Source organism: Mesoplodon densirostris, chromosome 3, assembly GCF_025265405.1.
Source record: "Mesoplodon densirostris isolate mMesDen1 chromosome 3, mMesDen1 primary haplotype, whole genome shotgun sequence".
NCBI lineage: Eukaryota > Metazoa > Chordata > Mammalia > Artiodactyla > Ziphiidae > Mesoplodon > Mesoplodon densirostris.
This window is the reverse complement of record NC_082663.1, coordinates 42,352,984-42,368,921: the sequence shown is the minus strand read 5'-3', so window position 1 is coordinate 42,368,921 and position 15,938 is coordinate 42,352,984. Positions and strand designations below refer to the sequence as shown.

The 15,938-nt window shown below is 39.6% G+C and overlaps 1 protein-coding gene across 1 annotated transcript in view; it reads left to right on the top strand.

Moving 5' to 3' along the window:
• ARL15 (ADP ribosylation factor like GTPase 15) overlaps positions 1–3,887 on the top strand; it is a 419,390-nt gene extending 415,503 nt beyond the window's left edge. Inside the window, exon 5 of the mRNA XM_060091692.1 lies at positions 1,604–3,887. Coding sequence (XP_059947675.1) covers positions 1,604–1,756 — 153 coding nt within the window. The 3' untranslated portion in view covers positions 1,757–3,887. The remainder of the gene's footprint in view (positions 1–1,603) is intronic.
• Positions 3,888–15,938: the final 12,051 nt, after the last annotated feature.

Below are 15,938 nucleotides of genomic sequence, written 5' to 3'. Positions count from 1 at the left end.
AGAGCCCTGAAGAAAAGAAACTAAAAGAATGGAGTCTACATGTTCCATGAGGGGGAATCCTCTTAACAACATGATTTTTAAAATACATTGGCCAAAAATTGTCCTGAAATTGTGGACCCATTTTCTCTTCTGTAGGTGAGCTTTCCATTACTCTTCAGCATCAGAAGTAATGAGAGTCCTTCCATTCTCAAGGGCTTCTTTTGTTTTTCAGGAGTGGTATTTATTATGAATTTTCAGACATCTTTAGGAGTACTTCTGGGACACACTTGAACTGTAAAATGTTAGCATATTTGTGGTTCCTAAATTACCATAAAAACTTAGTGTTATTTATATCTTCTTACTCACATAAAAAATGTACACACATATTAATACCACTTTGAATGGTGTATCTCTGCTGTTAACAGTAGTCTGGTGCTTGTGATGAGAAAAGCAAAATGAAACCACATTTGGAAGTGGCATCAGATTGGGATACCTTTTTTTTCTGGGTCAGGTATTGACTAAGGTAAGGCCTAGGGATTCTCCATGGCACATGAGATTTAACACAGTTCATTGACCAAGAATGTCTTTAAACAATGCCTCTTCTGATGTTGCCGCTCACTGTATTTGATGTTATGTAAACCCTTCTGGGCTATAAATACAGTGTCCTTTTCTTGTGTGATGTTGTGTGTGTGTGTGTGTGTGTGTGTGTATGTTTGTAGCTTCGTGAACTTTGTACTTTATCATACCCTTTGAGAGAAAATCAATACTTCTGAAAGCCATAATAATTTGATATTTATTAACAGTCAGGAGTTGGTAATCCTGGATGTTATTAGTCAGTATCCTAGCCTCGTACACAGTAAGAGTGACTTGTGACCCGTTATTAATCAAACAGATTTTTCAAATAGCAAGTGCTCCACCTTACATACGAGTTATGAGGTCTTGATTTTCCCCTCCCTGAAAATTCAGGACTAGCAGAAAAAAAAAAGCTAGGAGGCTTTATGTATGTACGTATATTTATATAAGTTTATATATGCAGATACATACACTCGGTTTCTATCCTCTTTCTTAGAAAACCACCTTCCCATGTCTCAGAAATACATGCCAGAGACATGTATTTAAATGAGAGAGAGAAAGGATTATTTAAATTATTTTTGTTGTTGTTGTGTGTGTATTTGATGGTCAAAATAATTGTCTTGTGTAATCGATAGTGTACATATTATCGGCTGTCACCAATTTAATAAGTTAACAAGGTAATGTAGTGAAAGCTACTCTGTTAGAGTTATGTTGATTGAATTGCAACTTTTTGGTGTCTGCAGTGTGTTTTTGCCCTGTGCCATAGTACATATAATTCTTTCTTAGACTTCGTCAGACCTCCCATGCCGTTAAGTGAATGGATGGAATGGTAGCTTGCAAGGGGGTCATTCACCCCTAAAAAAAACACTCCTGGGTCACAACATATAACCCACATTATAACCACAGCTGTGGATGGGATTCTAGCAAGTCCTGGCCATCATGGTTCATATAACTTCTTAAAATCCCTCTACTTCATTACTCACAAAATTTCGGTATGAGAAAGATTCTGATATGATTAATAACATATTTCTCTCCCCCCTCCCCAATTAAGGTCAAAAAATATTTTGAACTTGAACCACTTGCACGTGGAAAACGCTGGATTCTGCAGCCCTGCTCACTGGATGACATGGATGCACTGAAAGACAGCTTCTCTCAGCTGATAAATTTGTTAGAAGAAAAAGACCATGAAGCTGTAAGAATGTGAAATTTGGCGAAGAAAATGGTTCCCACAAGGCCTTGAACCTATCATGTTAGTTTCTCCATTTAATTTTATTTTGGTATCAAGACTTTAATGGCTTCAGTATCTGTTTTCTTCCGGTTATCTCAGACTCTCATCTCTCTATTAAAGTGAATGTTCTGTAAATCAGGTGAATTATCATCGGCATTACCGTCAAGTATACACTACTGAGAGAGAATTTATTCTCTGTTTACCACTAATTATCTTCACCGCATGTCTCTTCCACCGCATGTCTCTTCCTTCTGTTGTTCTAAGCGTCTCTTCTCTAGTGTGTGCTAAAATGGATGGAATTCGTGGCTCACAGAAATCAAATCCTTATGGAGGACTCAGGGAGACCGAGAACCTCGGCTCATTTACCCTGGGTTTGGGGTGGAGTACTGTGTGACTAGGGCTCCCCCATAATATGTGTATCATTTTCAAGATCTCTTGGGGGTTTTACTTTATCTTATTTTTAAGTTTTCTGTATACTGGCCTTACAGCGTATGGGAGAAAAATGAGCACCAAAAACTTCAATTAATCACCTTATCAGAAAGGAGTATCCTGCCATAGTAAAACTGACTTGGAAGAACTTAGACAAGTTGCCTACTCTTTTTTTTTTTTTAATTACATCTGAAGTCTCCCTCAATCCCCTCTATTAAAAGCAAACACATTGTTTCTGTTTTCAAGAAGAGTTAGAGGAGATTTAGGCACAATGCATGCATCACTGATTACTATTCCATTAAGTCCTCAAATATTTTTTTAATGGAAAAATTACCCAATGTAAAGTCGAGCTGCAGTGTAACATGTTTCTAAAAATCTTTTTCTAAAAATCTTATGTCTGATTGAAATAGAGAAAATAATTTTTAAAATAAGAGATAAAAAAATTTTTAAACAGCCAAATGAAGTATAGTTTATACTGGCTAGGGCTTAAGCTGGCATGGATTTGACAAAGATAATAAAGGCAGAATCATATGTGTATTCATTCAGTAAGTGCTAATGTAGTTTAATGGAGTCTGTTAATGTCCCATCCAGTAATCAAAGGTCTATCAGTATTTCTCTTATAAACCTCTATTTTCAGGGGTTTCAGTATGCCCTTAAAAATGTGCTGGGGCTGCAGCAAATAAATAATTTTAGGGCCTAGATACAGTCTTTGGAACTAATTTTTTTCATTTAGTTTAAATGATAAAATTATACAGATAAATGTACAGGTTTACTGAGTTTTGGCACCTTTGACCTTTTCTAAATCAGGAATAATCTATGGATATTGAGGTTAATGGATGAAATACTCTTTGGCACATTTTGTAGATTTGGGGCCACTTAAAATACCAAGTGACCAAATGATAGAAGACTGCTCCCTTCACCTGAGCAATAAAAACATGTTTGCAATTTTTAGGTAGCACCGACTGATTCCCAAATACCACACTCATGCTGTATTATAGGGTGATGTAATACCTTGTAATTCTCCAGAAGGTATATGTCATTCAAATTTTGCTTTTGTGGTTTGATCTTGTAGGTGGATTTTAATGAAATCATTACCTTTAAAGCATCGAACACTTCTTTTAAGCTTTTTTTTTTTTAATGAAGTGGATCAAAAAAGATTCATATTCAAATTTTATCTACGGCATCCTTGAGTATTATCAACCGTATAGAATCCATGAGCAGCACAAAACTTTTATTCCGATGACCACTTACAAAAGTCCTGCTTTTATTTCGTCCTGTTGTGCTCATCTGCTATGAAACATAAATGATTATTAGGCATTGCTTTCTCTGCAAGTTCATTAAATGTAGAATGTTATCTTTTTAAGATACCGTGGCTGAGTGCTCCTAAGCCATCTGTTAAATGACTTCCCGTTGTCTGCGTGTGTGTTCATGTGTGCTCCAGGGATGGGCTTCTTCTCAGACCCACGACTGTCTGCAGTGTCTCAGCCGTCAGAATGAAAACATTATCAATCAGTACCCAACAACAGCTGTTTTTGACAAGTTTCTGTCTGACGCCTAATGCTTTACAACTGTCAATAAGGCTCCTTCTTTGTCTAGCAGTTCAGAGCTCGCAGTCTTGCTGCTTCCGTGCGGCATCCTGTCCTTGTAACCCTAGAATTTGCCGTGTTTGGGAAATCCACGTAGGGGGAGGGGAGAGGGCTTGGACGGACATGGGTGGGTGGGTGGTGGGTGAACGTGTCTGTCGTATTCCTGCTTGCAAAATGCCACAGGTGTCTTAGTTTGCATATTCAAATATTATATAGGAAAAACAGTCTGTTATGTATTTCTTCACTTAGCTTCTCATTATATTTATGGAAGTTATCAGTTTTTGTACCTTCTTAGCTCAAGCAGTTGCCTTTTTGTAATGGCAATTAATTTATATGACAGAACTTTGTATCTCCTATAGTTTACAGTATCAGTTGCTAATTAACTGCCATATTGCCCTGTCTTTCTATTAAAAAATTCTGTATCTATACGTAGAGGTTAACAGATTCATGTGGACACTTGCCAGGCAAGAAGAACTCGTATTGTCCGTGATTTATATATGATTTCCACTATCTTCAAATGAAAATAAACGCTGAGTAGAATTGATGTTTTCAGACTGACTCCTTCCAGCTTTAGCATTTGGGAGTCCCAGATTTCTGTTTACATTTGTGTTGCCTGTTTAAGTCTTCAAAATAAGTTCTGCTGCTCTTGGGTCAAAACAAATGATTAATTCGCATTTCCTTTGAAGCCATTGTGAAAACCTTAAGAGACAAAAAAAAAAAAAAAAAGAAGAAGAAAAGCGCAAGTGTCTTTTCCAGTTGGTTTGTCTTCAGCAGCAATTTGCTTTCATTGGAGCTATTCCTTCAGAATGGGTGAGCAGAGTCGAGATGTTAATGTCAAGTGTCATCCTTCAATCAAAGCATCATTTTATAATATTTGCTGTAAAAGCAACTTTCTAAGAGTGGCTGTTTGGTGCAATGAACTATGTCCTTCAATGGGGATTGTTGCCCTCAGGAAATAAGTAAATATTTTTAAGTGACTCAGGAGGAAATGCTGTGTACAATATTTACAGGCCCATCCTTAAGGATGAGAGTATTCCATAAAAGAGAAAGAAAAATTAAAAGATAGATGGGCGAAGAAGAGAAGGAAAGGGAGGGGAAAAATACATAATAGAAGGATGAAAAATACAAATCCCAGCTCTTGTTCGGTCCAAATGCAACATTATCCTGACACATTATTTAACTACACGGAAAGCTTGCAACCTGCATTCCTCCTTTTGTTTCCAAGGTAGGCAATTAGCAGTTATCACATTCCTGAGCATCTCAGACCTATCCAAGCAAATGTGGACAGGACTGTAAGATTTTGAAGCAAATGGGGTTTTCTTAATACTGTCCAGATGGAATATTCAGAGTCGAGTGGAAACCTAATATTCATGCCTGGCTTTATCGTCTTTATAATTTTAGAGTGCATTTTCATTAACCTCTTGACCTAATGGTGCAAACAGAAAGGAAAAGATACGTGGAGGAGGCGGGAAGTGGGAGTTGCCCTTAGGGATCCCTCATTTTCAATGCATTTGGAAGGAAAGGTAAAACTTTAGGAGAATGTAGATTCCCTGCCATCTCTTTCCCTTAGCTTGGGTCCTGGAGATCTGAAGTTCATGCTGTGAAATGCATTATCACATCATGTTGGGAATTCCTGGATCCCAAGGGTTCACAACTTTTGGTCACCACTGAGTCAGCATGATTAAATGATTTGCATCTCAGGGTTAAAATGTTTTCCAGCTCAGATGCACAGAGTGACTGATGAGCCTGTTTTGGCACCCTGCCCCACCCCCTTGTACTGATTTAGGAACATGAAAAGGATCCCTGTAAAGACCCAGAAGCCTCAGATGAGATATCAGTTTCCCCTCCCCTTTCCCATATTCTCTGAATGAAAAACTTTCCTTCCACCTACTGTTTCATCGGAGCTGGAACTTCTGACTTCCCATCGTAGGGATTCATCTGTGTGTGACCTCTTCATAAAGTGGCTTTTCTGTGAAAACCAATGCAAAGAGTTTAAAAGGCACCAAGAAGAATCCCTTCCACATACGTCCTTTTCTAACAAAACAGTGAAGTAAAAAGCGCCTGATTCTTCTATCAGATTTTCTCTACATTCCCATCTTGCATTCCATCTCTGCTCCACGAGGCTGGCTCTGATCACTGGGTCCTGGTTTAGAAAGCCCACCAAAGATGTTCTTAGGCTTAGCTCCCCCCCAACTTTTTTATCCTCTGTTCAAGTCCTCAGATTGCAGGGAGTTTCCATGGGACATTCTATTTGCATAATCACTTTTTACAAGGAAATCGTTCAGGCTTTGTGGTTTAGAGCAACTTCACTTACCATATATACTTTGTGAGGTCACTGGTGCCCATTCTGGAGAATAAGGAAGGGGACTCCTCGATTTCATGCCTTGCTGGGATCAGCCTGGTTTATAACCCAGTCTGACTCCTGACCCCCTACTGCTCCAGTAGACATTTCCACAACTATAACCGACTTAGACACAGCCATCAAACTGCACTTTAAAAAAGTGATCCTCTGGGGGGAAAAAAATGATCTGCAAGCTACCAAAGAATGATGAATTCCTCTTTTTTCTTCTTTTTTTTTGCTCAAAAATCTCTCCCTCTTATTCTGAAGCTCTCAAAATATTCTATAGAGATCGCTCATCCTGGTTCTTTTTGGCAGCAACATTCCAACCGTGGAGGTGAGTTGACATTATTGTCCCCAGAGAGGAAAGCCCGGCTCCAAGCACAGGGGCAAGGTACACGTTGACAAATGAAAATAAGACTTGAATAAGCATCGGGTTCCCAAGTCTCCCTCAGTCCCCTGTTTCCTCATGGGATATAGGGAGGTGGGGGAAGTGGTGGTTTCAAAAAAGCCTAAGATCACTTACATCACAGGCAACCCTTCCAGAAGGTGTGAAATCCAGCCTAGAATGCCGCAACCTTTGCTGACAAGTGATTCATTGAGACAAAGGCTGGTGCTCCAGCATCAAAAAGATGTCAGACCAAACACCAAATGCCTATAAATGATTGCTTTGCAAGCAGTGGAATGACTAGAAGACCTGGCCTGATGATGCCTCCACGTCTGGACAAGCTTACGGAAGACACAGGTGGGAGACGAGGGCAGGGGGGCGGGTGGGGGGAGGGAGCTCTTTTCAGAAACAGCCTTCTTCTGTGAAGAAGGCTGTTTCTGGCAAGAAGTGAAACCATGATCCTCACCTGAGAGGCTCACGTGGAGATGAATTATTTCTGGCTGGTTTATGTTTAATATATGGAAAGGTCAATCAGAAAAATGTGTGTCAAGGACACCTGAAGGCCAGACTAGTATGGTGTGATATTAAATCATTAGACATATAAATAGAGTAAATTAAAAACGAGGAGATTTGGTTGGAGCGGAAACTGCTCACCAAAAGGCAGAGACAGGAATGCAAACAGCAGGTCTGGCTGTCATTCTCTATCATCTGAAGCAAGTCAGGCTTGGCTCGGGACCTTCTCCAGTTGTTTTACAACTTTCTAGACATGGGGTGTTTCAACCCAACATTTTTATTAAGCTGCTTCAACAGGATTTTTCAGATGACAGCTTGCCAAGACTCAACTTACCATGGTCTTTTATACAGGTTTATCTCACAATTGGAACTTTGGGTTTTGATAATTTTAGGCTTTTAATTTATTCAATGCACTTGGTATGTTTTTGTTGAACACCTGCTGTGTCCTATGCATTGTGTTAGATGCTTGGGATACAGTACTACACAGAGCAGTCTTAGTTCCTATCTTTGTAGGATTTTCACTCCTGTGGCATTTGGTTAAGTCGGGTTATTTCTATGACTCTAGAGAATGTTATTCTATTTGGGGGGCATTTTTATAGTAAAATTGCAGTTTGAATCTCTAGATTTTTCAACATTTTTTCTTGGTCCTAATTTCTGGTTTTCAGCCCTCCTAATTTAAAATTGTCTTTTAAAGCTGTGTAATTTCTTTTGAGACCATTAATAAAACTAGAAATCTAACATACACATACACCAAAAAGGCTTTACCTCTTTTTAGTGTCTTTCTAAATAGAACTCTGTAAAGCTAGCACCTTTTCTTCTGCTATTTTACCACTACAACAACGAAGCATGTGTCTAGCACGCAAATTGCTTCCAAAGTGCAAAACCAAACTCTTTCAGTCACCTACTGTTCTTTTCATCTTTTCTGTATTCAAAGGGCTTTATCTTTTTCTCTAGAGCAGCTTTATCTCATGCTTCTGTCTGGTGATCTAATAAATGATCTATATTTGAAATGATGAATCTCCAAGAACAAAATTCTTCTTCAGTGGCAGTCTCTTGTGTTCTATTCCACCTAACGGTAAAAGCCTCTGTCTTAAAAAAATTTTTCACAATTCACACACCTAGACAGGAGTCACCTGTAAGCTACACAACCCAGTGAATGTCTTACCCAGTTAGAAGCAGTAAGTTTCAACTGGGTTTCAGGCTGCTTTGTTTGCTTCTCATTGAAGATTGGAAACTTGGAAAGACCTCTTTAAATGCATTATTTATTCCAAGATGATATTTGTGCAAGGTTGTTCCTTTAGGAGGAGTTAGCACATTTTGGATTTAAAGCACTTTTGCAAAGTCTGTACCAGCACCATTTTCATTTCCCTGGACATCTGAAGTCCATACCATTCTTCCCTCACCAGCCCCAAGCACCATGACAGATGTGGCCTCTCAGAGACTCGCAACATCCCCTGTAGTCTACCAGCCTGGGTAACCAGGTAGAATCACAAAAAGAAACAGAAACAGAATCCTTTCTATTTCTGTTCCGTTTGTTAATTTCAAGTCATCCCAAATTTTTAGGTAAAACAGCAAAATTCAGTGATTACTTAGAATGTGTGATTTATACTTTGAGGTTCTGCCCCTAGTGAAATAATGGATCTGGGCAGTGCTCTTCAGTGTCTGCTAACATCACAAAGAGGGAAACAACCAGGCATTATGTGCTGCCTGAGGGAGTATACAATACCACCTATGAAGTATTCTGACCCCCAAATTGAACCTGAGTCTGATCAAGTCTCTGGATCTAACTAACAATTTGCAGAAAATACAGGAACAGAGGTGTGATTTAATCACCCGTGGTGATTTAATGCAATAATTAGAATCCAGACTATTGGAAACTCAACTGGACAGATGAGTTGGTTTCTTAAATAAATGGCAGGAAGGAAAAAAGGAATAGAGGGAGGAAACCTATGGAGTGAGTCTTAAGAGCTCTAACAAACAATTGCAGAGTATAGACCCTGTTTGGTTTCTGGCTCAAACTACCAAAATGTAAAAAGATAAAATCAGAGACATTGAAGAAATTTAAACACTTACTAAATATATCATAAATTAAGGAAGCATTGATTACTAGGATATTTTAGGTGTGATAATGGAATTGTGGTTGTGTATTTTTTAAAGGAGCCCTTATCTATCAGTGACATATGTTGAGATATTCATGGATGAATTCTTATGCTTGAAATTTATTTCAAAATAATCAATTGGGTGCAGAGAAGAACAGAAGTAGGTGAGGATATAGATGAAACAAGATTGGTGACGATTGGTGAAGCCAAATGATGGTGACATGGAGGTTCAGGATAGCTTGCTGTCTGCCTCTGAATGTATAACTGACATTTCCCCAAGAAAAAGTGTTTGAAAGAGAGAAAGAAGGAAAAGAGAAAGTGAAGAGAGTGGGGGGAAAAAAGCCACAGAATAAAAGATATTTGCAACACAAAACCAAGTCTGTTGACAGAATAGATTCAGAACTACTCAAATCAAGAAGGAAAAAAAAACAATCAACTTAATGGAAAAGTTAGCAAGAGCATTGTGAGATGTTACCATGAGTTAGCACTATCCACTCATCAGAATAGCTACCATTAAAGATAATACCAGGAAAAAGAAAATAAGAAAAAAAAAAATGTGTGTCAGTCTGGCATGTTAATCACCACTGAAAATTTGTGTCCTGATTCAGAGAAGGAAGTTTGTAGCCTAGTGACTAATCCCCTAGTTTTTGGAGTCAACCAGAACCAGCTAAGAGTTCCATTCCACTCCTTGTTAGTCACATGACTCTGGAGAAATCATTTAACTGTGTTGTAGTTTCTCCTCTACAGTTGAGGTAATATACCTACTTCAGAGGGCTATCATGAGGATTATATAACATCATGTGTGGAAAGTGCTTCTCGTGGTGCCTGGCACATAGGAAACATTCGATAAATAGTGGCAACTATGATTCCAGGAAGTATATTTGGAGCAATCTTCCCTTTGCATTTCTTAGGTAGAAAGCTCTGTAAGAGCTGAGGGAAGAGGAAATTCCATAAAAGCCCATCCTCACCTGGTCACGGAGTCTTTCTAGACTAGGTCAACGCACCTCCAGTGACCTCCATGGCCTCAATCTTTCATCATTCAACTGCCCATTCATTCATTTATTCATTCAACAACACTGAGTGTATATTCTGTGCAAGGCATTGGGCTATATGTACTGGAGAGAGGTAAAAACCAATTAAAAATATAATCTGATATAGTGCTCAGAACTAAATATTTGCTAGTTAAATATTTATTCCTTCAGGAGTCACTGGGATTTTTTTGTACTTTCTGTGTCATCATTAGCTTATAATCACAGAAAGGCATTGCTTATGTCCAGTGTTGTCTTTACAGCTCTAAATACAGGAAAATTTCATGAATATTGCAGACTGGCTGACAATTTCAAGTTAGAGACAAGGGTTTTAAGTTTAATACATTATTTTCATAGGGCTGGGATTGTATCAAGGTGACCTTTATCATCAATGATTGAAAAAGTGATTCACTTTCATTGGGGAACATATAATGATTATATAAAGGCAAAAATAGAACATAACTGTAACCCTAGAAGGAATCATAATAATGTTGTGATATGTAACCTTTTAATCTCTTTTCTATAATTCTACAAAATTGGGGCAGACTATGCACGTTGTTTTAGAACATGCTTTTTATTTACTAATATATAAGGAGCATTTTTCCATGTTGTTGGATTTTTTCCTAAAACATGATTTTTAATGGCTGCCTAGCACTTAAAAATACTGTTATTTATCTCATTCCCTGTTAGATATTTGGATTTCTGTTTTAAATGTCTTTGTAGTAGAAAATTTGTGTACATTTCTTGATGACTTCCACAGCGAGCGAAATGACAGGGTTTGAAGTGGAATTACAGGGTCAAAAGGCATAAACACTTTTAAGGTTTTAAAACGTGTTCTCAAATTGCCCTCCCAAACTGTATCAATCCACAACTCTAACCAGTGACTACAGGTCGGTTCCTATTTCTCTGTTACCTTGTGAATTGGGCTTTTGAATTATTTTAATCTATCCTGATTGAATAGGTAGAAAATGACATCTTGTTTTAATTTGCTATCGTGATAACTTGTATTTTAGCAAGACTTTAAATAAACAAAACAACTTTGGTCATCACTTTCTGGGGAAGTAGAAGAAGTGACCACTGTTTAATTCTGTTTGCTCAATTGTTTAACTCAAACACTTCCCTTCTACTTATTCCATGATGTTGACCACGGGGAAGATATGCAATGTATATTATATATATTTTTGTGGGATGAAAAGATTTATAAATAAACACCATGTACTTATGATGAGTCCATTGTATAGAAATGTGAAAGGAGGGGCGGGAATTCATAGTAGAGGCACAAAAGAGGCAAGGATTATACGTGTTACTCTCTTGCCCAGAAGGAAAGAATGAAAACACAAATGGAAAGGTAGGTTAAGGTCAGACTGTGGAGGGCCTTGAATGCCAGGGCAAAGAACTTGGACGAAATCTAGTGGTCAGTGGGGAACCAATGAATGTTTTTAGGAAGAGGAACATAATCAAAACAGCTATTTAGGAAGAGTAACCTGGGGAGAGTGTGAGTTGGAAGAGGGAAGTTCTAAGATGGTTACAGGTAACATTGTAGAAGAATAAATATGCTAAGATGAAAGATGTGGCAGGAAAACATTTGTCAATGGGAGCAACAAGTAAATTACTGAAGCCATACTGAGGGCCTGAGGTAATGAAGAGAGAACTATAAAACCAGCCTTCTTACCTTTATTACCTGCCTGTCACCCCAGAACCCCACTGTCCACAACAGTGAAGACAAGATTGGATGCCTCCAGAGGTGGACTCGGTGAATTTCCATGACGCAGATGGATGAGTAGAGGTTCTGCAGAGTGCTGCTCCCACCCAGCCACCCGTGGAAGATTTCCAAAGATCAGAGGAGCTCCACAGGCCACACAGAAAGTGCTTTGCTGAACACACTCAAGCTGCCTCAGATAATAGGGTGTAACCAATAAACTCACCAACAAATCAAGGTGGCGTGGTTCCATTTCTGAGGCTGCGTGGCTGGGCTGCTGTGGTAACTGGAACAATGTTTTTCAAGATGCAGAAGAACTTTACATCCAACGACAATGGCAAAAACTCTATTCTACTCTAGTCCCCATTCAGGTTTCACTTCCCAAGTGTGCAACTAGTGCACTCACACAAGGGCTCTTACTCGGAAGGGCCCTGTGCTTGACTTAATGCCCTGGTCTCACCATCTTGAAATTCTTAATAATCTTTGGACTTGTATTTTGTAAGTGGGGTCCAATGGGATGATGGAACCTGCGTGTGAGTAGAGGAGATACTGCAATGGGCATGTCCTTGCCTGCCTGTTCTTGTTGTAGTGTTGCTGATGCCCCATTAACATAAAATTCCAATGGACCCACAATGTGTGTGATCTCCAACCAAGTGCAAGGCAAGCATGTTCATTCAGTTCATGACTGAGTGTGAGGCGGTACTGATACTTCTCAGAGGCCATGCTTTCCATCCAAACCTGAGCTTGCTTCAAATACAGGGAGAAGGCAAATGGCAGTCTAAGAAACAGCAGCAATCAAGGAACTCAAGGGAGAGGAATAATAATTTTTTCCCTCTATCTTTCTAGGTTCTTGGCTGAGACTGCCCGTGTACTAAAAGACAGATTAACAGGAGAGAAACAAACAAGTTTAATAACATATATACCTCCTGTATACATGTGAGATACCCAGGAAAACTGAATAACTCCCCTAAATGGCCCAAGCCACCACCTTAAATAACGTCTCCAGGTAAAGACAAAAGAAGATGTTGGGGGGCAGTGGGAGGAAAGGCAGTTATGGAAGATTATCAAGCAAAGCACAGTTAACCAAGGGCATGGTTGGTATGCAGATTTTAGTCAGTTGCCTTCTCCATTGATAAAGAGTTTCTGGAGGCTTAGTCATCCTGCTCCTCCTGGTACAGAGAGGGAGACACCCTTCCTTAATGGACATTTTTCTTCTAAATGCAAATTTCTCTTACAAAAGGGTAACTTCTCACTTTTCAGACCTTCTCCTGTATCTGCTATTTCTTAAAAATAACCAGCCTAAAATAATCCTTATGCCGAAAAGATATATTTGGGTTGGCAAATTCTCCTCCCCTTCAAAGCTTGTCATATTCTTTCTCACCTGTGTCACTTTCATGTCTTAGCCAACCAGTTACACTGAAAATAATGACACAGAAGGAAGAGGAAGACAGGGCAACCCATAGTCCCAGTTCTTTTCAGTCCTCTCTTGCTACTCATCAGTAGCAAAAGGTACAAAGTTGGTGGAATGTGTGTGTATCAAGAAGTGACATAAAAACAGGTGAGTTCATTTTGTGTAAAGCACAAGTGCATTGTCTGAGCTATGAAATACAAATTGTGTAATTTCAGTGATTCTGCAAACAAGTTAAAACTGGCACTCAAAGCTGGCATTGCATACTAGAAAAATGAATGGTAAAATTTACGTTAATAATTTTAATTTTTAATTTTTGTTGACTTAGAATGACATTAAATGGCGAATACAGATCACCATGGCCAGTCAACATCAGGACCTTGGAAGAAAGGAAAAAGCTTTATATTAATGACATATTTCCCTACTCTTTGAACAAGGGGCCCCATATATTCATATTACATTGGGCTCTCCAAGTTATGTAACCAGCCCTACCCTCAATACACATATAAGCTCTGAAATTAACTGGGTTTGAATTCCAATGTTGATACTTGCTGACCTTGAGCAAGTTGTTAATCTTTCTAAGGTTCAGTTTCCTCATCTGTAAAATGGGAATAATAACAGTTCATGTCATATAACCATAGGATCTTTATAAGGATGAAATGAAATACTATAAATAAAAAAAATTAGCACCTTGCCTGCCACATAGCAGATGCTTAATAAACGTTAGCTCTTACAGGTTGAATTGTTAGTTACTGCAGTCACTCTTGTGCTCCACCATATGGTGATGCTGATGGAGACTTACTCTGTGTGCTTTATTTGACCAGCCTCCACTTAGCTGACCCCCTTTCTCTGTGGCACATGCAAACTCCTTGAGGAAGCTTATGCCAGTCATTCCTGAGTGGAAGACACTCTTATGAGGCTGAGTGCTGGTGAGTCACTGCCATCTTTTGGATAGCTGACCCCAGATAGGGCTCCCATCCTTAATCCCATTAACTATAGCCAGGATAGCAGGGTTACATGCTACAAAGCATAAGAAACTCCTAGAAGAAGACCATGGGGTGCAACAGTCTCTTTGATGCTGCTAAGGAGGGGGCAATGTAATGAGTAGGCACCTCGAATTGTTCATCCAGGAAAAGGTCTGGATGCCTTCTGATGTGGTCTTTGTGTTTGAAAGCCAAATGTTTGAAAGCCAAAAAAATAGGTCTTTTTGATCATTTGGTTATCTACTAGGGATCAGATAGATTCATAAGTACATTTCCTTTGACAGAACACAACCCTGAAATCATAATCCTACCTTTGGATGCACAGAAAAAAATTATATACTTATATTGACATGACAGTCTACAACACTGAAAGCTTTACTCCAGCAGACATCCAACAGGGCTTCTGAGGGCGTGCTCTACAGACTGGTATAAAAATAAACCAGAGGGCTTCCCTGGTGGCACAGTGGTTGAGAGTCCGCCTGCTGGTACAGGGGACACGAGTTCGTGCCCTGGTCCGGGAAGATCCCACATGCCGCGGAGCGGCTGGGCCCATGAGCCATGGCCGTTGAGCCTGCGCGTCCGGAGCCTGTGCTCCACAACGGGAGAGGCCACAACAGTGAGAGGCCCACATACCGCAAAAAATAAAATAAAATAAACCAGAAAAAAAAAAAAAGAAACCAGAATAGTCGTACAAATGCAGATTCCTGGGCCGTGCTCCTAGATCAATTAAAATCAGAATATCTATGAGTCATAAATCTGCCTTTGAATGTTTGTGGGCAGCAGAGGGCAGAAGAGGGTGAACAATGATAAAAATGAATTAGGAATAAGGACATTTATTTGTCCCAGAGCTGTTAAACTCAACCTACATCAGGCATGTTCTTCTTAAAGTTGTGGTTGGCCATTGCCCTGGAATATAAGCTTACAGGTTCTTTGTAGTCTGGGGGTTCTGAGTAATGAGTTACTGTGTCATTCTCTGTTGAGATATGAAGGAGCCTTCTAGAAGTGGGATGAGGATCTGGATCTGAGAAAGAGGTGAAGGGTCATAACTGAGGACTCTGAAGAAAAGCATTTGAAGACGTGTGAGGGAAGGTTTTGGTACGCTCTACACCAGCAGGCATCAAGCTACATCACACCTACACTTGGGTTATAGGAAGATGTTCCAGTGAGTACACGGCAGGGTAGTTTTATGGAAACCAATTTCCAGATCTTCATCTCACACAGGCGTTCGTTCCTGAAACTGGTCTGCCTTAAATTGAGTCAGCTTCTGCTGCTTCACCTTCCTCTCCTTTTCACAGCACCCCTTCTCCTACTTTAGAAAAGAAAGGCAGACCTCTCATCATCTGGGACAGTTGGTTAGGCCTCCAGTGACCCAAGAGCTGAAAGGTGGGCAGTGTTAGAGAAGGAAAAGCAACCGGCGAAATGACTGCCGTGAAAAGAAATCAGTGCTTTAACCAAATGCCATGATGCACTGCAGCAGCCTCTGAAACTTACCTTGCCTCCGAAGACCCCTGATAAACATGCTTTCTGCACTTACTCTGGCCAAATGATCCAAGTTGTCTGATCATCAAATAAAATCAAAGAACAAGGGATCAGAACTTTGAAATGCATTCCCTTTAGAATGCATCCATGACCCCACCTCCCTGCACTCTGCGGACGCTTGTCTCCTTAGCAGGGGTAGGGGCTGCTA